Consider the following 20,923-nt stretch of genomic DNA (forward strand, 5'->3'; position numbering starts at 1 on the left):
TTAAAGTGCATCATGTCAATCGACGTCATTCAACTGGCGTTGACCCCTCTCCTGGCACATTTCGGAGTGAAAGTGCCGAGGGCCGACGAGCACCACAGTCCGGCCCTGGCGAGAGGGAGAGTCAGTGTTTGTCAGCGGGGGATGATGGGATGTTGCTCTGGGAGCGCAGGCAGGGAGACCGGCTGTCAGGCTCAGGAGCAGTCGTCGGGTGGCCATGTCTCACTCTGCTGGGATTAGACTGCAGATCGTCGGGGGACAGACCCTGTCACCTGCAGTGAGTCTACCTCATTCCTTCCTCCCCTCCGGCCTCCAGGAGCCCCAACAGCTGTTCTGAGGAGTGTTTCATGCCGGTCAGGACACTGGCCCGCAGTGGGTCTCGTGGAGCAAGACAGCGCAGACACTGGGCAGACACTGTGAGCAGCTCGCCACAGAAACGGAGCTGACCAGCTGTGATCCTGCCTCTCAATTGCAGGACTCCCCCCAGGAGGTCCAAGACTGGACAGAGCAGGATGTGCAAGTGCAAGAGCACTACTACCGTTCTTATGCAAACATTTTATTTCAAATCCACCTGGGAATCTAGAAGTGTTGCGTTCCTATCGATATATATATATATGAATTATATATGTATTCCTATATATATTTTTGTGTGTGCGTGTCTAAGTCTGCTCCTGGAGCATTATAAGGACAGACAGCATTGCGCGTTGTGACAGGCAGGAACACTCGCGGTCGAAGCCACTCTGTTTCTGGAGTTACTCCATCCCGCCGCCAGAGGTCGCTGCGTGCAGCTCCAGGCGCGACCTCTAATCTCGCGAGATTTATGTTGCAACCCTGGACCGGATTCCGCTGATCGTGAAGGATGTGTGGGTGACAGATCTCGCGAGATTCCGTGGGACCCCTCCTGGCCGCGTCTGCTGCTACTGCTACTGCTTCCTGAACCGGGACCCGAACTGAGTCCCCGCCGCCCAGCTGAGAGCCTAACCGAGCCGGCGTCCCCCGGCCCATCCAGTGGACATTCGCCGCAGACACCCCGCTCACGCCCTCTCCCCGCCGCAAGGGCCGCGCAGCCTCGGGCTCTAGTGTTCGCTGCCACCGGGGGACCCTGCCTCCCTTTTCCGCGTCCGCAGAGCCGGAGACAGGCCGCGGCCGCGGTGCGCCCCAGGACAACACCAGAGACGGTCTTTCTCTCTAAACAACAGCTGAAGACTCTGAAGGAAAGGAAAAGAGACAAACGCGGTGATATGCTGTTTATTTATTTTTTCCTGGCGTCTTCCTTCAAGTGATCACTTTTCCGTACGTGTCTGAAGGTACCCGGGGGACTCGCACCTTGAAGAGGAGACTCGGGTGTTTTCAACGTTTCAAAAGCTGCAAAACCCGATTCTAACCTCCGCGCTTCGGGACGGGCAGAGGTGCCGGGGCCGCGATATTCATCCTGTCGGATGCAGACGTCGATCCGTGTGCGGTAGTCGCGCTGCTGCTGCCCGTGTCCCAGCCCCGCCGGCAGACCGGTGGCCATTAGCGACCCACCTTCCCGACCGGACCGGACCGCCCGCCCGCAGCTCTTGAGAAGGGGATGTCGCTGTGAAGAACAGCATCTCAGCTGTCAAAAAACACCCACTATCGGGGCACTCGTGCATTTCAGCTTTAATTGTCCAAAAGAAAACCTTTCCCAAGCCGGCCTGTAGAGGCGGGTGGGGGCTGCAGTCGAGACGGGGCCGCCGAAATCTCTCTCTATGTTTTAATCTGGGCTCCCGACTGGAGCTTCTGATTCAGCGAACCAGCGCCGAGTCGGTTTTCCCGGTCCAGTGCGAGCTGTGCGGGCTGGGTCGCGCCTGAGGCCCGAGCGAGATGGCTCCGAAGAAGAGGCCGATGCCGCTGAACATCACCCCCACGGGCGGGGAGGGCCAGCCCGGTCCCAACGCCGTGGACGCCGCGTCCGAGTGAGTACCTTCCGGGGGGAGCGGGTCAGCTGCTGGGGGGGGGGGGGTGTTAATGTGTTTAAAAAGTCTTCTTGCCCGAAAGGTTAGTGCATCAGTGGCCTGGAGTGAAAACGTAGCCGCGGAGCAGGGCTGAGCTGATACCGGGCGTGTGTAGGGTGTGTCGGGGGTTTGAGACCCGCTTGCTGACGGACACATCAGCAGGAAGGGTGCGACAGCGGGGTCTGGACTGGAAGGTTGGGGGTCCCCCCCCTGAGCCGGATGCTGCACCCAGAGAGCCGCAGGGAAAGACCCCGCTGTAGGAGAGGGCGCACATGGGAGTCGCTTTGTATCAAAGGGCATCGGGGAAAGATCAGTAACCTGTCGAGTTTCACCTGTTCAGACCAGTTTGTCATGAGCGCTCCCATACAAAGACATTAAAGGAATCGCCCAAAACACCAACACTGAGCAGCAGCAACAACAATAAGTTAATAAATGAGTAGCTCAGCGTAAAAGAGTGCAGGGCAGCAGTGTGTTCAGTAGCTCAGGGTGAGAATGCAGGGCAGCAGTGTGTTCAGTAGCTCAGGGTGAGAATGCAGGGCTGCAGTGTGTTCAGTAGCTCAGGGTGAGAATGCAGGGCTGCAGTGTGTTCAGTAGCTCAGGGTGAGAATGCAGGGCAGCAGTCTGTTCAGTAGCTCAGTGTGAGTGCTGGGCAGCAGTGTGTTCAGTAGCTCAACGTAAGAGAGTGCAGGGCAGCAGTGTGTTCAGTAGCTCAGTGTTATAGTGCTGGGCTGCAGTTTGTTCAGTAGCTCAGTGTTACAGTGCTGGGCTGCAGTGTGTTCAGTAGCTCAGCGTAAGAGAGTGCAGGGCAGCAGTGTGTTCAGTAGCTCAGCATGAGAGTGCTGGGCTGCAGTGTGTTCAGTAGCTCAGCATGAGAGTGCTGGGCTGCAGTGTGTTCAGTAGCTCAGCATAAGAGAGTGCAGGGCAGCAGTGTGTTCAGCAGCTCAGTGTGAGAATGCAGGGCAGCAGTGTGTTCAGTAGCTCAGCATGAGAATGCAGGGCAGCAGTGTGTTCAGTAGCTGAGCGTGAGAGTGCAGGGCTGCAGTGTGTTCAGTAGCTCAGTGTGAGAGTGCAGGGCTGCAGTGTGTTCAGTAGCTCAGCGTGAGAGTGCTGGGCAGCAGTGTGTTCAGTGTTCAGTTTGTCACGAGCGCTCCTGTACAAAGACGTTAAGGAATCACCGTTACCCCGGAGCAGCAGCAGTGTCCGTATGGAAGGTGGGAGCGACCAGGAGCCCAGACGACGTTCAGACACTGCTGGCAGTGAAGGGAAACCTGTGGTGTTAGCTGACTTCCCAAACTGTGCACTGAACACTGTCGTGATGTCCCCCCCCAGGGCAAACCTGGAGGCCCTGCAGAAGAAGCTGGAGGAGCTGGACCTGGATGAGCAGCAGAGGAAGAGGCTGGAGGCCTTCCTCACGCAGAAGGCCAAGGTGGGCGAGCTGAAGGACGACGACTTCCACCGCATCTGCGAGCTGGGCGCCGGCAACGGCGGCGTGGTCAACAAGGTGTGCCACCGGCCCTCGGGGCTGGTCATGGCCCGCAAGGTGAGTCCCAGTGGGGCGGAGCCCTCCAGTGGCTCTCTCTGAGTGAGTTCGTTAGAAATCAATCCTGTTGTGAGCTGTGAACGTAAGGGTAGCAGGTTATTTCCGTGTCGAGGGAGGGCGTGGCTCATCTTTGCCGTAAGATGACGATATCAGTGGGGTTTCAGCTGCTGCTTCACCAACTACCGTCAGTTCAATTTCGGAAAGTTGTACTTATTCAATTTCTTTTTATATAGCGCCTTTCACAACAGGGTTGCGTATTGCGATGATCAGATTGCATGAAACGTTCCAAGTGTTGCAGACTGCGCTGGAGTGGTCTGAAATTAAACTCCTGGAGTTGCAGCTGGGAAAGGACATCCTTCTGCAGGAGGAAGCACCTTATCGGGCACTGAGAGAAGGAAGCAGGATGAGAGATCTCAGAACAGCTGAGCCGAATCCGGTCACTGTACTAACGCATTTCTGTTTCATCTGGTCTCCAGTCCAACACATCCATGTGACTAGTAAACTGTAGACAAGCTAGGGACGTGGGCTACTTGAGGTGTCTTTCTAGAAGTTAACAGATTCACGTTTCACGTTATTGCTTTCAGTGTTAATACCTGTTATCTTTGTAAGTGTGTGCTTCTTGTCCTAGTTTGTAAGTTATGATGTGTTGTTCAAAGCTGGGTAATACGTTTTCTAGTTATATGATTCATTTATTCAGTAGTTCTCAGTAATAACCTGATAAGTGGGTGTTTGGGAGCTGATAACAGCAGTGTTTGTGCAAACTGTGACCTGGAGGGGCCCCTTTCCAAGATCTCATCTTGGGCCCCCAGAAAGCGAGGGCCAGCCCTGGTGAAGGGCTGCTCAGGGGCCACAGGCGTGGCGTGTAGACAGACCCAGGGACAGACGGTCCTCTCTCGTCCCCGCGGCTGACGGCCCTCTCTCGTCCCTTTGTTACCCCCTCTCTCTCCATCTCTACCCCCTCAATCGCTCTTCCTCTCTCCCCCTCTCTTCTTCATTCCCTCTCCCCATCCCTACCCTTTTCTCCATGTCTCACTCTCTCTCCTCTCTCTGTCTCACTCTTTCCATCTCATTCTTAATTTTTCAATTCAATTCAAGGTGCTTTATTGGCATGACCAATGAATACAATCAGTGTTGCCAAAGCAAAGCAGAGAAAATTAACATAAAACAAAAATCTACAGACATTTACAATAAAGACACATCATAAGATATTTAAATGATGTGCGGAGCGGTGGCTCTGTGGCTCAGGATCTGCTCCTGTGACTGGAAGGTTGCCGGTTCAAATCCTGCGGCCGGCAGAGGAATCCAACTCCGCTGGGCCCCTGAGCAAGGCCCTTAACCACAACTGCTCCAGGGGCGCTGTATAAATGGCTGACCCTGCGCTCTGACCCCCAGCTTCTCTCCCTGTCTGTGTGTCTCATGGAGAGCAAGCTGGGGTCTGCGAAAAGAAATTCCTAAAACAAGAAATTGTATAGGGCCAATAAAGTGATCTGATCTTATCTTATATAAACATATGGGCAGTGGGTTGGATAACACTTTCAAATATTTGGAGCCAGATTCTTGTTGCGTAGAAACAGTCTCACTGCCTTCCCCCCTCTCTGCCCCTTCAGCTGATCCACCTGGAGATCAAGCCTGCCATCAGGAACCAGATCATCCGGGAGCTGCAGGTGCTGCACGAGTGTAACTCCCCCTATATCGTGGGCTTCTACGGGGCCTTCTACAGCGACGGGGAGATCAGCATCTGCATGGAGCACATGGTGAGAGAGGGGCAGGGGGGCAGGGGCTGGGCGTCTGTGTTGACTGTGAGGAGCAGTGTTGCAGGCTGGGAGCTGTATGTAGCACAGAGGCAGGAGCTCCTGGGCTTGTCCTGCAGCACAGAGGCAGGAGCTCCTGGGCTTGTCCTGCAGCACAGAGGTAGGAGCTCCTGGGCTTGTCCTGCAGCACAGAGGCAGGAGCTCCTGGGCTTGTCCTGCAGCACAGAGGCAGGAGCTCCTGGGCTTGTCCTGCAGCACAGAGGCAGGAGCTCCTGGGCTTGTCCTGCAGCACAGAGGCAGGAGCTCCTGGGCTTGTCCTGCAGCACAGAGGCAGGAGCTCCTGGGCTTGTCCTGCAGCACGGGGGACTGGGAGCTGTGGTCTGCGCTCTGACTGTGCCCCTCTCTGCAGGATGGAGGGTCTTTGGATCAGGTGCTGAAGGAAGCGAGGAGAATCCCAGAAGAGATCCTCGGAAAAGTGAGCATAGCTGTGAGTATTCCCACTCTTGGACTAGGGCACTGCCGTGAGGTTGGGGTATACGTGTCAAAGACTAATGTTCTATAGAGAACTGTTCCACAATTAACAGTTTTAAAATGAGGAAGTCTGTTTACAGAGCAGGGGCAGAACAGTTCAATGGGTAAAAAGGAAACATCTTCAGGTTTCTGGTGACGTACAAGGTTATATATGGAAGGACGCTCTCTCCTGTGCTGTGGAAACCACTCATTTCTCTTAATAGTCAGTGTTTCTTTGTGTTGCAGTAACACTGTTGTCTTGGCCACCAATGCACAGCAGTGTAAGTCTAAAAGCAAGTAAGATCACAGAGGAAATGTGTAAATACAGCAGATAGCAGCATCTCTGTAAAAGCAGCCATCAGACTGACCGCTGTCTGTAAGGAGGCATTTGTTTAGTTCTTAAAAAAATTAAATCGATTTTTAAAAGCAGCCTGCTATTAAATATTTAGAAAGCGTAAGCGTTCTTTTGTCTGAAACCCTCACCTGTCCTGGCCATTGTTGTCGCAGAAGTGAGCGTGTTCATTGTGTAACATCACTGAGCGTTACACTTTGAAAATGTCAGAGTTTCATGAAGCAGCAGACATGCAGCTGTGAGAGCTCTGTTCCCTTCTCTCTCCACCCCTTCTGTGCTGCAGGTCCTCAGGGGGCTGGCCTACCTCCGGGAGAAACACCAGATCATGCACAGAGGTAACGTCGCTGTGCTCGTGTCCACAGAGCATCTGCGTGTCTCTGTGTCTCTCTGCATCTCTTGCAGCTCCAGTATGAGTGTGAGCTGAGTGTCGTCCCCCCCCCCCACCGTCTCCTCCCCTCGTGTCTCCGCGTCTGTCTGTCTGTCCTCCCCTCGTGTCTCCGTGTCTGTCTGTCTGTCCTCCCCTCGTGTCTCCGCGTCTGTCTGTCTGTCCTCCCCTCGTGTCTCCGCGTCTGTCTGTCTGTCCCCCCCGTGTTTCTGCCTGCAGGGGAGCTGGTTGGTCTCCATCTTCAGGAGCGCTCTTTCCCCAAAGACCCTTTCTCTCTGCTTCACAGCACCGACCAGTGTGGGGGGGTCTACACCTGACGACGACTGGGGGGGTGGGGTTGCCTGCAGGCTGAGCAGAGCTGGGTGTGGTGACTCTGGGGGAGCTCCGGTGCAGAAGGGGTTACCGGGCCGTGGTGTGTGTGGCGGGGAGCGTGCCGCGCCGTCTGGAAGCCCAGGCTGTAATTACAGGCCGACTCCCGGCGCTCGCAGACATGACTGCATGGCGGCCGCACCCAGCACCCCCTCCCCCCCCCGCGCACGCTCCGTTCGGCAGCGCTGCGCCCTCCGCCCACCCCTCGCTGCTGGGGGATGGGGGCGGGGGGTGTCGCAACACCTAAAGGAGGCTTCTCAGGCTCTTCTTTCAGTCTGCCTTGACCCCTCTGCACAAATCGCACGTGCTCTTCTTCCAGGATGCCAAAATACGTTTGGTCACAGCAGCTGAATGTGTTACCGAGAGCTTGTCCTCTCGTCTCCGGCACGTCCCCCCGAGCTTTCACCACAACCACACCCCCCTCGTCCATCACGGTGCATCGAGACAAAGTCGATCAGGAAAACTGATCGCAGACGTCTGCCCTTGACAAATGTTTTGTGTGTGTGTGTCTGTGTGTGCGCGCGTGCGCCCAAACGGATTGCCCTTGCACCCGGGACTGCTAGGGCCGGGGCCCAGCTCCGGGGTGGTGCACAGACGCCCCCCCCCCGACCTCATCTGCCTCTCCCTCCCTCCTCCCACAGACGTCAAGCCCTCCAACATCCTGGTGAACTCGCGAGGGGAGATCAAGCTGTGCGACTTCGGCGTGAGCGGCCAGCTCATCGATTCCATGGCCAACTCCTTCGTGGGGACGCGCTCCTACATGTCTGTGAGTCGCCCTTCCCTGCGCCGGCTGGCTCTCGGCTGCCCTGGCAGGGGAGTGCAGATCCCAGGCCAGGGGCAGGCTCTCGCTCGGCTCCAGTCGTCGGCCGCTGCTGCTCTGGGCGCTGGGCGCTGGGCGCTTGTGTTCCTTCCCCCTCGCCTCCCTCTCATTTTTAGCAAGGAGAAAAAAATGTTAAATGATCTCGTTGGCCGGTGGCAGCCTCCTTCCACAGTATGAGACCCAAGCTGCCGGGATCCGAAGCCAAGTTACTAGAGAGCCCCAGTCCTACAGGTTATACTGGTCTGGTGTCTTCAGCCAGAGTTTCAGAATCTGCTCAGTTGGGCTAATAAAGGCAGAAGCCGCCCGCAGTGAAGCGACCCCACCCTCCTGTCGGCCTCTCTCTCCCGCTCGGAGCGATCCAGCGTCCTGGCCGGAGACTCCGGGGGTCTGGGGGGGCACGTCGCTGTAGGTTTTGTAGCGGTTTGTCGGAAGGGGGTAAAGCCCAAATAAAAGAAAACCGTTTTCAAAATGAAAGGTAGAAGCTGCAGTGTTGTAGGAACCCGTGGGAACCATTCATTTTCTCTCGGTGTTCAGCCGTGATTTTTCTTTGCGAGATGGGTTTCGCGGAGACGTTCTGGTTAAGGGTCAGTAGGATATCGACTGTGTGTGTCTCTGGTGCTCGTTGTGTCCGTAGCCCTTGACTGGCACTGTTGTGATCTGGCGCTGCGGCGCTGCTGTGCTGGGCCTTGACAGCGTGTCCCTGGTGCTCACTGTGCCAGTAACTGCCGGCCGGCGCCGTGGCGACGCTGCGCTGGGCCGTGGCTCGACCACGGTGACCATGTTGTGTCCTGGCAGCCGGAGCGCCTGCAGGGCACGCACTACTCTGTGCAGTCGGACGTCTGGAGCATGGGCCTGTCCCTGGTGGAGCTGGCGATCGGCCGCTACCCCATCCCCCCGCCCGACGCCCGGGAGCTGGAGGTCATTTTTGGGCGGCCTGTCCTCGACGGCGCGGAAGGCGAGAAGCACAGCACCTCCCCCCGCCCCCGACCCCCGGGGCGGCCCATCAGTGGTGAGTGTCCCGTGGCAGCGCCCCGACACGGGCTGGGCTCCCAGGGCCGCCTGGAGCCCGAATCCGGACGCTCTCTCGCCAGGAGTGCACACGTTCAGACCTCGAGTGTCTGGGCGGAATTCGAGGGGAGCCGCAGTCCCAGTTTCTCAGACCGGTTTTTAAATATCGGTGATTCAATAAATCCTAAATTTCTTTTACACATTTTGACTTCAGCAAGAGATCGTGAGCTTTGTGAAAGTATTGGAAGTCGCCATGTTGTCGCAAACTCGCATTCGAGTTCCCGCAATTGGTGATGTGAGGCCCTTCCTGCTCACTAGTCCCTGTAATGACTGATGTACTGTGATGGACGAGCAAATCAGTACAGGCTGTGCAGCAGACATTTCGCTGCAAAATTGTTCCAACGTGATCTGCATGCAGAGTTAATAAGTCGTATTTGTCAGCAACACTCTCAAAGTCGAGAGCAATATTTATATTTCTGTGCAACACGTCACTGGAAGATCCGTTGCCTCGTTCTGAATGGGAGAATATGGAGTGGCGCAGACCAGGAAATTGAGTCTGTTTTGTGATGTTTTACAACTTGCCTTGGGCATTTTACTTGCACTTATCAGCGCTGATTCTTATCGACCCCGAAGTATAAAAATAGCGCTGCAGTTCCCCTTTAAGGAGGGTGGGGGAGGGGGGCCACAGCCCTCCGCCCGGCTGATGGCACGGTTCGGGGTGACTCCGCGGCGCGCGGGACGGCGCAGGCCGGCCCCCGAGCGCGGCAGACGTCTCACCGCCGTGTCCGCGTCTCTGTCGCCGCTCCCGCAGGGCACGGGATGGAGAGCCGCCCCCCCATGGCCATCTTCGAGCTGCTGGACTACATCGTCAACGAGGTGAGGAGCCTGCCACCTCGGCGCGCCCTGCCCTCCGTCCTCCCGGTCCCCCCCCCCTCGTCCCGCCTCTTCACCTTCTGCCCGTTCTGTGTCCGCAGCCTCCGCCGAAACTGCCCTCCAGCGTCTTCACCTGCGACTTCCAGGACTTCGTCAATAAATGGTGGGTTTCCCCCGGCCGAATGTTTCTTGTTTGTGTCTGTCCTCGTCTCCGAAGCTGCAGCGGGGAAAGTCAGTCCAGAGGCAGCCTGGCAGCAGAGAACGCAATGAGGCCGACGTTCCAGCGCTGAGCACCCAACTCTGAGCACGTTGTTACTTATGGAGCAGCCAGGGCGCTGGAGGGAGTCGGCTGCCAGGAACTGGCTTAACGAGTCTTGATGGATCAGTAAGATGAGGGCAGCAATCAGGATGGGCCAGATGGCTGCTTCCTTGCTTTGCTCAGTTTCTTCAGATGAATTGCAGGTTCTCACCTTGGTAGTCTTTGAGACAGAGCGGAAGCTTGTTGTCAGCGAAGAGGGGGGGCTTTGGGAGGAAGGGGGAGCCTGTGGAAAGGGCCGTGCTGTACTCACTGCTGCGTTCTGACTCTCTTTGCTTCTCAGCCTCATGAAGAACCCTTCGGAAAGAGCCGACCTGAAGATGTTGATGGTGAGAAGCGGAGGAGAGGCGACAGTCTTGGCTGCAGAGATCTGTAATCTGGGGCGCCCCTGGTCCCGCTAACAGGCCCGGGGGGGTGACCTGGGGTGGACTGCAGTGTCCTGGGGGGAGGAAGGGGGGCCCAGTGTTTCTAGTATGGCCGCCAGCGTGAGGATCAGCTCCCCACCGAGGGGGGCTTGAGCTGTCAGTGTATTAAGACCTGATGTCCCAGTGTTCTGGAAACGGGTCTTCTGCGATTGTGACTTGAAGGAGGAGAATGGGGCCTCGTTTTAAACTGCGAGGCGCAAAGACGATTGGTGGGGGGCACGTGTGTGGTGAGGCCCCATTCTTCCCCAGAGCTGACGCGGTGTTCCGGTTGTGTCTTGCAGAACCACACGTTCATCAAGCGCTCGGAGGTGGAGGAGGTGGACTTCGCGGGCTGGCTGTGTAAAACCATGGGCCTGAACCAGCCCAGCACCCCGACGCGCACAGCGGTCTGAGGCACCGGCGCCCCCCCGGTGTCCGTCTGTATGTCTGTCTGTACGAGTCGAGCATCTGCCACTCGCCACCTCCCCCAGCCCCCGCAACAACACACACCACGCCTCTCCCCCCCCCCCCGATCCCGACCCTAAACTCCTGCTCCTTGGCAGCTGTGTGTCGCCTGTCGGCCTCCTCGGATGTCGGGAGGATTCAAGGTGGGAGGGGAGTGTGATGGTCTGCAAAGCAAAAGATATCACAAAGGAATATTTATTAGCTGTTTTTAGGGATATCGAGATAGACCCTGCGTATGTATATTTATTATGAAATAAAACAGACATTTGAAACTTTTTTTTTAGTAGCCCGATCTGTCCCCACCCAATCCGAGAACGCCCGAGTGCCACACCTCGGCCGCCACTGGGCAGACAGCACTGTTACTCGCCGAGCGCCCCGAGCACAGCCTGCCCTTCTGTGATCTGTGATCGGCTCCCCAGCCTGGAGCGTCATGACTATGGCGTTGCTGCTGGAGGGGGCGGGGCTAGGCCAGCTCGAGGGCATGTACACTCCCTCCCACACTTCCCGTCACCCCTGCCGTTTGGAGATATTTTAGACCTGTTATAGCCAATTTCTTTTTATTTAGCAATAAACATGCACCTGTTTTGTCTCTCCAGTGCTGGCTTGGGTATTAAAAATGATATAGTACGTTTTTTAAAACTCCTGCCATTTTTTTGTCACTTTTATTTGATGTCGAAGGTTTTTCTTTTAAATGCTTATCTCTTGTGCTCAGTTGGGGAAAAAAGTTACAGGAGGGTCCTATAGTGAAGTTACCACACTGACCCCTTAGGGTCCAGACAGCGCTGTAGATACAGGATGTAAACCGCAGCCCTTCGCCGAGGCGAGCAGTGCTTCACTGGAATAGCAGGCCTGTGTGTTTTTACTTTTCGAAATGAGTTACTGGTACAGGTCTGGATCCGTCTGGAACTGGGCTCCCGGTCGTGTTTGCTGCTGCAGTGTGAGCAGTCTCTGCAGAGGCTGGAAGAGCACTGGGGGTGTGTCTGTCGACAGGGTTTCTAAGACTCCAGCGGGGGGGGAGGGGCGTCTCCGTGTTTATGTTTGTAAATCAATTGGAAGAGACAGGTTTCCATGGGCAGACGGGGACACCGGCAGGGTGTGAAATATTTCAACTGCTGGTTCCCGTTGTATTATTCACAGTACTGAACCAAAACTGGTATTACCCCAAACCTTGCAGAAACCACATTCTGCTGCACTGAAGGCCATGTTGAAGAGACGCTCGCTTGTTATTTTTCTCATCAGTGTGGTGGTGTCTGTGACAGGGGTTAGGGTCTCGCGGTCTCGCGCTCTCGCCACCCTCGGCCGCCTCCAGCAGTACTGAAGCCATTACTTCAGTGGTTATGAAATTTAAGTATGTGAGGCTGTGGGACTCCTTATTACCCACTCTGATGTGTTTATTTGCAGCTGGTATCGGCAGTTAAGATGGGTAAATGTGACCGTCTGCCTGCACAGTGGCAGTAGTGTTCGGTCACGAACGGGGGTGCATGCACTCAGACTGCGTCTCATCTCGGGAGCGGGTGAGAGTCCCCTTGTGCGGCAGCGAGGTCCATTACGGGTTCTGCCCGCTGCAGGCGTGTAAGCAGATGCTGGATATTTGCAGCTTTGTCGTCTTTGTTTCAGTTGCATTTGCACGGGCGTGATGTTGGAATGCTGTTAAATGCTGCTTTTCTGCTTCGTCGTTACAACGGCGAGAGTCCGCAGCCCTCAGGACCCGCGGTGGGGCGCAGCGCCTCCTAGTGGGCTCCGGCTGCTTAGCCAGCCTACATAGACAGAGGGAGCCCCGCTTGCTGTGCCTCCTAGCGGTCTGCCCCCATTGCTTTCCGAGACCAGTGCGACTAAAAACCCTGTACAGTGTCATTGGAAAGGCCCAGTTAGATCACGTCTAATGCTGTCCCAGACCTCTCTTGTGGATAATTCGGGAGGCTCCACGCAGAGATCGCGGCCCCTGAGGTCAGGTTTTGGTTAATCAGTCACCCCTCCTCAACTGCCTCCGGTTCCACAGGTGCCCTCGCTGTGCAGCAGTGATCCAGGCTGGATCTTGGCAGCACCGTTTAAACACGCAAACATATCCACCGGCTGCACACGCTGCATAATCTTTCAGACAAGCGGAAAAAGAAGCACAGTCCTTTGAGCAGACAGAGAAGCAGTTCTCTGCCATACCCCCCCCCCCCCTCCCCCGAAAATAAAATAAAACATCTGATCGCTAATCATGCTGGAGTTTCTCCTTCTGCGTTGTCAGCTCATGGCACATCCTTCACAAATCTTCTGTGTAAAACCGTGCATCACTGCACAGTGGTTATCGATACACTTATGGGTTCATTATTTTTTATATCTCTGTGTATTCTGGCTGAGTAAATCGTGTGGACTGAATGTATATTTAAGTGTTCTGAAAGCAAGTCGGCTCGTGAGCTGGACACGGGGCTGTGCAAGGTCAGGCTGTGGCCCCTGCCAGGCTCTCTGAAGACCACGTTCGAGAGGAGTGTCTCACAGACTGGACAGCGATGCTGTTCTGGGGATGAAGTGCATTTAGGTGACAGTTTTGTAATTGGGATTTCTTGTTTCTTGCCTCTTTTTTTTTTTAAGAAAACAAACCAACAAAAAAAATCTCTCTTCTCTCTCTCTGTGCTTGGAAATTTGAGAAAAGGCTAAAATTGTTTGTACTGAGCATTCTGTTGATGCTAAAGGTCCTTTTTTTTTTTTTGGAAAAAAGACTCGATTAATAAATGGCACTTTACATCGTGAGTAATATGCAACTCCTGTGTTTTTATTTTGTGGAGGAGGGGTGGGGGTGGGTGGAGCCAGGGAGGTTTAACATAGTCATGTTTTAGTACGAAAACACCACCACCTGGGATTACATGTCTGATTCCAAGAACAAACATAAATTCATCATCCCATTCAGAAAGCGCGATCAGGTGACCTTTGATGTACTTCCGCCCGGCCTGTTGGCTAGGGAGGGGCACAGGGGTCAGGAGAGGTTAGAGATCTGGTGTGTTACATGATCCAGAGGGGGAAAATAATGGAACTTGAGAAAGTTACTGCTGGAAGTACAAATAACATTAGTCATAGGGGATCTAAATAGTCATAAATGAGTAAAAGTAAAACTTGAAGCTGCTGAGTTTAAATATGTTTTATACTGCCCCTGCTGGCAGACGTAGGGCATGCATACTTAATAACCCTCTCTTTTAGTTAAAAGACATCCACAGCCAGCTGTCTCTAGAAAAAATGTTTTCATCTTCAGTATGCTTAATACTATAAATAATGGTAATAACGATCAAGACAATGCACTAATGCTTACTGCTCTGTAGCAGTGCCTAGTGTACACTCTTTGTAAGACTGTATCACCCTGCACTCACAGCTGGCAGCCCACTGGAGCCCAGCAGGTGTGAGCCTGGTCAGTACCTGGAGGGGAGACTCCTGGGAAAGCTAAGAATGCTGCTGGAAGAGGTGTTAGTGTGACCAGCAGGGGGCGCTCACCCTGCACTCTGTGTGAGTCCTAATGCCCCAGTATAGTGACGGGGACACTGTACTGTGAACAGGCACTGTCTTTCGGATGAGACGTAAAACCGAGGTCCTGACTCTCTGTGGTCATTAAAAATCCCGGGGTGTCTCTCGAAAAGAATAGACGTGTTACCCCAGTGTCCTGGCCAAATTTCCCCCTGGGCTTTACCCATCATGGCCTCCTAATAATCCAAATCTCTGAACTGGCTTCATCCCTCTGCTCTCCTCCCCACTGTGAGCTGGCGCATCATACAGGTGGGGGTAAACAGTGGTGGTGGAGGGGATCCCCATTACCTGTAAAGCGCTTTGAGAGGTGTGTCTAGAAAAGCTCTATGTAAGTGTGAGGAGTTATTATATTATAAGGCTTGGTATCCTTTCTGCCAGGTGCCTTTTGACTTGTACTGCCCCCTGCTGCTGGTGTGCATGTCTGTGCCTTTCACTGTGTCTTACAGTGCATGGCTGTTCTGCTCCACAGTGCCCTCTTGGGGAGTGATAAGGTATACTGCATGGCCTCACATGTTTCGACATGATCGGAAGAGCAGAAAGATTGTGCAAGGGCTGCATAGGTATCACCTTCTATCATAGTCCACACTTTGTTTACCATCTCGAGGTGTTCTGTGAACCAAAGTCCTAATCAAGTGGATAAATCGTGGAAAATGCCCATCCCACGCCCAGCAAATAGCGTAGGCCAGTGTCGAGACAAGAATCACTTTTCGGATCAATTCTGTGCTCGTTAATGAAAATGCTGTTAGTGAAGAAGGGAGGGGTTGATTTCATTGCTCTGCAGTATAGATGAAAGATGGCTAATGGAGATGCTGCATTTGTGTAGCCGATGCGCTGTATTAGTTTCTTCTTCAAGAGATGTTAAAGCTTCTGCTGTGAAAAGGCTTGGCAAATATGGGGTCTGACATGCACAGGTGGGGCGTAACAGGTGACCGCAGTGATCCTTCCGTATGGATCCAGCAGGTGTGAGTGTCGTCAAGCCTGCAGGAAAAATATCATTCACCCCACACGGCTTCTCATTTAAGTATTTCACCCATTAACAGCAACAATAATAGTAATAGCACTTAAAAGGGATGTTAATCGGCTGAATTCATATAACTATTGATGCTTCAGACATGTTGAACGAATACAGAAATGTCCTTAGACGCAAACACCACCAGTTTCTCCCCTGTCTCACGGATGACAGCAACGTGGTGTTGGCCTGTTTTAACAACTTGACCGCTAAACAGCGGCCTCGGTGTGGAGAGTCCTGGCCATCTCCCCGGCCTTCCTGGTCCCAGGGGAGAAGGCGACTGGAAGGTGCTTTCAAAAGGGTTTTGCCGGGTGTCCTAGACTTTGTTTCTGTCTCTGGACAACTGAAGACTTGTCTCTGGTGGTACGTTGAGGGTTTAGGGTGGCACAGAGTCCCCTCTTCTCGTGCGTCATATGCAGGCAGTGGGTAAAACTCAACCTCACTGGATGGTTCCTCTGTCTTCCCTTCACACGTCGTGCTGGAAGCACAGGTCGGATTTTTTTGTCCTTTAATCGTAAATAATATCTTTGCCAGTTCACAAACGCAACGTGTGAGGACAAATCCCACAATCCTCATCTCTGCAGTGCGTTGTGTGAACGTTAGGCAGAGCGCTTGACTTCTGTCCCCCTCACCTGGCTACTCGATGCTGACGCTGTGGCGCAGGGGTCTGCTCGATCGAAAGTCAAACAGAAGAAAAGGAAGAATGAGCAGAGAGAAGGCGGGGCGGCGAAAGATCAGAGGGCGCTGGCGTTGGTCAGACCCGGGACCTCCGGCGGCGCGTGGGTTTCAGGAGCAGAGGGGAGGGGGAGGTGCAGGCAGCCCCCCTGTGTCCTGGGATGGGCCGGGGCTTGCTCCTGGGGTGGGACAGTATGACCTCAGGCTGTGGGATGGGTGGGTGCGACTCGAAACTTGGAGAAAGAGAAAATAGAGAGAGAGAGAGAGGCAGAGAGAGGGGGGGAGAAGGACAGAACTCGAGGCAGAGAGAGCGACGTCCCACGCTGGAATCAGCTCTCAGTGCAGCCATGCTGCCCCTGCCTTTCACACGCATCTGCTAGTTGAGCAAAAGGCACGAGAAACCGATTCGAATTGAAAATTTCAGCATGAGAAAAGACTGCGCTGTTTTGCACTCGGCGGTTTTGTTTTTTTGAGCTGGTCCTGATGGCCGCCGGGCTTTTTTCCACTTGACGAAGAAGGCATCTGGCTCCAAAAAAGTAAGAAGAAAAAAGGGAAGAGGGAATGCTGTGTCTTTAAGAGAGAGGGGGAGAGAGAGAGAAAGAGAGAGAGAGAGAAAGGGAGGGACCTCTTTGCCCTCCAGAAACCAGGAAGGGAGCTTAGCTGTTCTGCTGTTTCTGCTGCTGAGCATACGGGGCTTTGATCAGCAGACAGTTCCAGAGGGCCGGAGGGAGAGCGAGCGAGGCTCCGCAGCAGCAGAGCTCGGCGACACAGCGGAGCAGCGCAGCACTCGCAGGTGAGCCCGCGCCGCCAGGGCTCGTACCCGCCGCGCCGCTGTCTCTTTAAGGCCCGCCGCCTCACAGAGGACCAGGGAGAGCAGAGGAGAGGGGGATGAGGGAGGGAGAGAGAGGGAGGGAGGAAAGCAGGCAGCCAGGCAGGAGTTGAGATCTAGTGTCTGGCTTTTCTTCAGTAAAGGAAGTTATCTTTGTCACTGTGTGCAGGGCTGGCTTATCTGTTCAGACTTTACTTTTTCTTCTCTTTTTTTTAAAATAAAAATTAAAGTTTCCTTGCTAGGGAGGGAAAACAGACCAAAAGAAAGGAAGAAAAAAAAACTGGACAAGGTACAGTAGCAGGCAACAGGAACTACTTTTTCATTTTTTTAGGAAATGACCTCGAATGTTTATGTACAGTATGGTATAGTACAGTAAGTACAGTAGATGGTGAGTTTGAGTTTTATTTTATTTCTTTGTGTGCCGATCTTTCGTGCAGACTGGATACGTGTGGTTCTAAAACAGCGTTAATTTAGGTCAGGGTGTTTTTAATCTCAAAGTCTGTGGAAAAACCTCAGTGGAAGGCTGAGCCACAGGACAGCTCCCAGGGTTCTCCTGCAGCTCGGGGAGGGCACGGAGGGGAGTGTTTATCTCCGAGACCGAGGCCTGTTTGATGGCTCGTCTGTACTTTCAGTACCTGGCATCCTGCTAGCAACATACTGTAGTATATAATTCTGCCCTGGGTGCTTACGTTGGAGTGGCTGAGGGCAGCCTGGGACACGTAGTCCACAAGGAGGGCTTTGGAGCAGGTGGAATAGTAGAGAAGAACTACGAATCCCAGGGTGCCTTGCCCTCAGACATACAGGAAAGGGAACAGTGGCTAGCCTATCCAGCCAGGGAGGTGTGGTGAGTGACAGGCCAGCTGGCCAGTAAGAGCAGGAGAGAGCCGGGTGCTGGGCTGGGGGTAGGTGTCTGGTGTGTGGGATCAGGCAGGGCTGCTGGACTAGGGCTGCTTGGAAGTTTCCTGTCTCTTAAGGCTACACAGCAGCAGGGCCCTCCCCAGACTGAGAGACAGGCGAGCAGCAGCTCAGTCGACAGGGCCTGAGAGGAGGCCATTTCGCCAGGCTGGTAAGAGCCTCACGCTGCAGACACTCCACACAGATGACACACACCACTTCCTCGTGCTGCAGGAGTTCAGCCAACAGCAAGAACAACAAAATAACAGCACCAGGGAGGGAGAGGGCGAGGGAAAACTAGCACAGGGACCCGAGAGAGACACTCACTCTGGGCTTGATGTCTTTATTCTCTCTCTCTGAGAGCAGAATAAAACCCAGTAATCCCAAAAACGGAAATTCCACAGCTAAACAGTGCCATGTGGTATATATTCGTATGTAAACTTGTATACCTGAATCAGGGCTGGAGTGGAAAAGCAAAGTAATTCGGACTGAAGAGCTTGCAGAGGCTGAACAGAAGCACAAGGATGCGTGTGAGCATGATTAGAAAAAATATCAATTCCAAGGATGTGTTTCCTGGACACGTCTGCCCTACAATCCCACACTCCTCTTCGCTCAGCTGTACGGCATGGGGATTACCGTAGCTCCTGCCGCAGGTCGGTGGCTGGGGCCGAGTCTGGCACAGGGCTACTCCAGTGCTGTCTCGGGAAGGGAGTTGGGGGGAGGGGGTGGTGGAAGTGTTGGGATACGTGTCTCCGTGGCGCCACGCCTCACCGCGTACTGCCGCTCGTGTCTCTATAACCACTGTCCAGCACGCGGGTACAGAGACCGGCTCTTGAGCAGAGGTGGGGCTGGTACAGGATCCTGTGCAGGAGAGCTGTGGTGTGTGAGTATGCCAGGCGTTGCCCTCAGCCCCCGGTGACAGACCTGCGCTGCAGGGAGGAAAGCCCTGATTCTGTTGTGTGCGCTGGAATGCCCTTCCACTTTCAGTTAGGTGTTGCTGGTTCAGTTCTCTGAGTAATTCCCACCTTGAAAGATATTTTTTACACAGTGGCAGTTGTCAAACCAGTTTGTTTCTAATAAGGGCATAATACTGAGCAACGGCAAGAGATGAAAAAACTCACATGGCCTACAAGTTGTGCAGGGCAGGCCCGCGTGGGCGGACACCAGGTCTGTGGGCCCAGCAGGTGCTGGAGGGCCGGGCCAGGAGCTGTGGTAAAGTGTCGGTGCAGCTGGCGAAGCAGAGGTGGCGGCCGTGTTTGTGCTGAGCGGGTGTGCCACCGGGAAGCTGAGCTAGGCCAGTCTGGCAGCATTCGGCCGAAGGGCACCGCTGTGCCCCCAGGAGCGGGGAGGTGTGCGCTGAGCGCCACACCAGAAGAGCCGTGCAGTCAGGCTCCTGCAGGAGGTGAGCTGGACTCAAGAGTGGGAGTTGTTAAGCTCTTGTAAATCTCATTAATAGACCCACTGAAAAGTGTTGTGAAACCTATTCTAGGCACCACTCCGTTGTGCAACACCCTGGTCTCAGACACTGTGCAACTTCAGCGTGAGGTTAGTAACCACGGCTGGTTTGGAGGAGTGGGGTGTGCATCCCACCTCCCATCTCGCAGGCGCACGAGGGGCAGAACAGTGGTGTTTATCTTTGTTTCTCCTTTTTTCCTTGAGTTGGGGAAGAGGTTGCAGGACCTTGGTGAAGGCAATGCAGTGATTAGGGGAACCTGAAGTGGAATTTGCATTATAGCCAGTGCTAGGAGACTGCGTTTTGCAGGGATTGCAATCGAAAAAACCTTCAATCTGGACAGTGTGGAATCAGCTGATCAGCCTCCCTGTTAAAGCCACAACAGCTCCTGGTTGAAGCCAGTCTCCTCAATGTTTGACAGTGCAAGTAAAGAGAGGTGCAGTCAGGCCCCCAGAGAAAAACATGTGACACAGGCAGTTAACTGGCTTCTGCCAGCTCCTGTACTTGTAGTGTGACACTGTGAGAAGCTCCCTTATTGGGTGATGTGCCATTGGCAGTCCTACCTACTGTAGATGCAGAGTCGCTAAGCGGGTCAGAGTGGTCTGCAGTGAGTTCACGACTGCCTCCCAGTTCATCAGCTGACAACAGAGGGGTTTCTGTTACAGGCCTGCTTGCCGAACACAGACAGGATACATTCCTCCCTCGTCTTTAAAAGAAGCATCTGTCGGAGCATCGGCAGAATGGCACCAGCAGAGCAGAATTCTAAGTGCCATGAGGGCACAGAGCTAATGCTGGCTTTCCCCTATTTTTATTACTTCACATTACCGATTGCGCTGTTTGCCCGGCGCTTTTGCCAAGTAAGAAGAGACGGTGTTTAATTGTGCTCCTCATCCTCGGGAGGGAAGGCGATCTGGACCAGCAGTCTTGCGCACATGGGCTGCTCAGTGAGACAGGCAGGAGTCCGGCCGGGACAAGCAGGCCTGTCATTTGGAAGCTTGTCTCCCCACACATGGCACATCTGTGAACCCGCCTAACGACAGCCTCCAACAAGACCGAAGAGGACTGGTGCAAAACTGGAAGCCCGTTTCATTCAGAAGCACTGGCCAAAACAACTAAACGTGTCTGCCATATCTTTTTCATATTTTGGCAACTGAGGTCAAAGGAAACTGGCAATACAGGGTCTGCGAGTGTCACCCGAAGTCAGTTCAAACAAAATGCAAATTCCAAACCGATGCACAGGCCGTGGGATCGGGCAGCCTCTGCTCTGTCTCGTCCGCACTGCTTTTTAGCCCCGGTTTCGGATGCTCTTGTCCAATAGCTTTCAGAAGCCGCGCAAGCGGAAGCGCAGCTCCTGCAGCATCCTGAGCTGACCTGGGCTGCGGGCAGAGCCGCGGGGCAGCTGCTGAAAGGAAGCTTTATCAGTTTCTCTCCCTCTTCCTGCTCCGTCACCACGCTGCCAATCAGGCTTCCTCCCTCCCGAGCGCTCTCCTGGTGACTCACAGAGCGCCTTTCAATACCACGGCCACGCTGGGATTTGCAGAGAACTTCCTTCCACTCCTTTCCACCCTATTCCAGCTCCTGACGGGAATGGGCAACCGGCCCTCTACGATCCGACCTGACCTTGACCTCTCTCGTTCGACCCCTGAGCTTCATCATCTGAACAAGGAAGAACAGCCCCTCCCGCTGCCTGCTGTTCCTCTTTCCCAGTCCCCTTCTCCCAAGACTGTAGCCTGTGGAGCTGGTCCTCAGATCCCAAAGACCATTTTAAAATCGCTTCTCTGGTTTTTTCATTT

The 20,923-nt window shown here is 54.2% G+C and overlaps 2 protein-coding genes across 8 annotated transcripts in view; one reads left to right on the forward strand and one right to left on the reverse strand.

The window, feature by feature from the left end:
- Positions 1 to 844: 844 nt before the first annotated feature.
- Positions 845 to 13,344, forward strand: map2k2a (mitogen-activated protein kinase kinase 2a). Its single transcript, XM_006639874.3, has 11 exons — positions 845 to 1,937; positions 3,306 to 3,516; positions 5,124 to 5,270; positions 5,677 to 5,754; positions 6,413 to 6,464; positions 7,525 to 7,649; positions 8,499 to 8,712; positions 9,523 to 9,587; positions 9,686 to 9,747; positions 10,184 to 10,229; positions 10,607 to 13,344. Exons 1-11 carry the CDS (start codon positions 1,846 to 1,848, stop codon positions 10,715 to 10,717), a joined length of 1,203 nt encoding a protein of 400 aa, XP_006639937.1. The 5' UTR covers positions 845 to 1,845; the 3' UTR covers positions 10,718 to 13,344.
- A 1,692-nt stretch (positions 13,345 to 15,036) lies between these two features.
- Positions 15,037 to 20,923, reverse strand: part of LOC107079658 (uncharacterized) — a 33,035-nt gene continuing 27,148 nt past the window's right edge. For 6 of the 7 annotated variants that reach the window (XR_011183991.1, XR_011183989.1, XR_011183988.1 and 3 more), the window contains 2 exons: positions 18,799 to 19,084; positions 17,937 to 18,702 (listed from right to left, as the gene is read on the reverse strand). Coding sequence is in view for 4 of the 7 variants with exons in the window: in XM_069186007.1 (XP_069042108.1) it covers positions 18,804 to 19,084 (281 nt within the window). In the remaining 3 variants the exon portion in view is untranslated. Of the gene's footprint in view, positions 15,947 to 17,936; positions 18,703 to 18,798; positions 19,085 to 20,923 lie in introns of those variants that run through there. The other variant, XM_069186008.1, reaches the window with a different exon arrangement.

The sequence above is a fragment of the Lepisosteus oculatus genome, chromosome 29 (genome assembly GCF_040954835.1).
Source record: "Lepisosteus oculatus isolate fLepOcu1 chromosome 29, fLepOcu1.hap2, whole genome shotgun sequence".
NCBI lineage: Eukaryota > Metazoa > Chordata > Actinopteri > Semionotiformes > Lepisosteidae > Lepisosteus > Lepisosteus oculatus.

Bases quoted from the DNA above. Each gene is read 5' to 3' on its own strand.
- map2k2a (XM_006639874.3), top strand. From the start codon at position 1,846: ATGGCTCCGAAGAAGAGGCCGATGCCGCTGAACATCACCCCCACGGGC. The intron at 7,650-8,498 runs GTGAGTCGCCCT...GTGTCCTGGCAG, and splicing joins GGACGCGCTCCTACATGTCT to CCGGAGCGCCTGCAGGGCAC. The intron at 9,588-9,685 runs GTGAGGAGCCTG...CTGTGTCCGCAG, and splicing joins TGGACTACATCGTCAACGAG to CCTCCGCCGAAACTGCCCTC.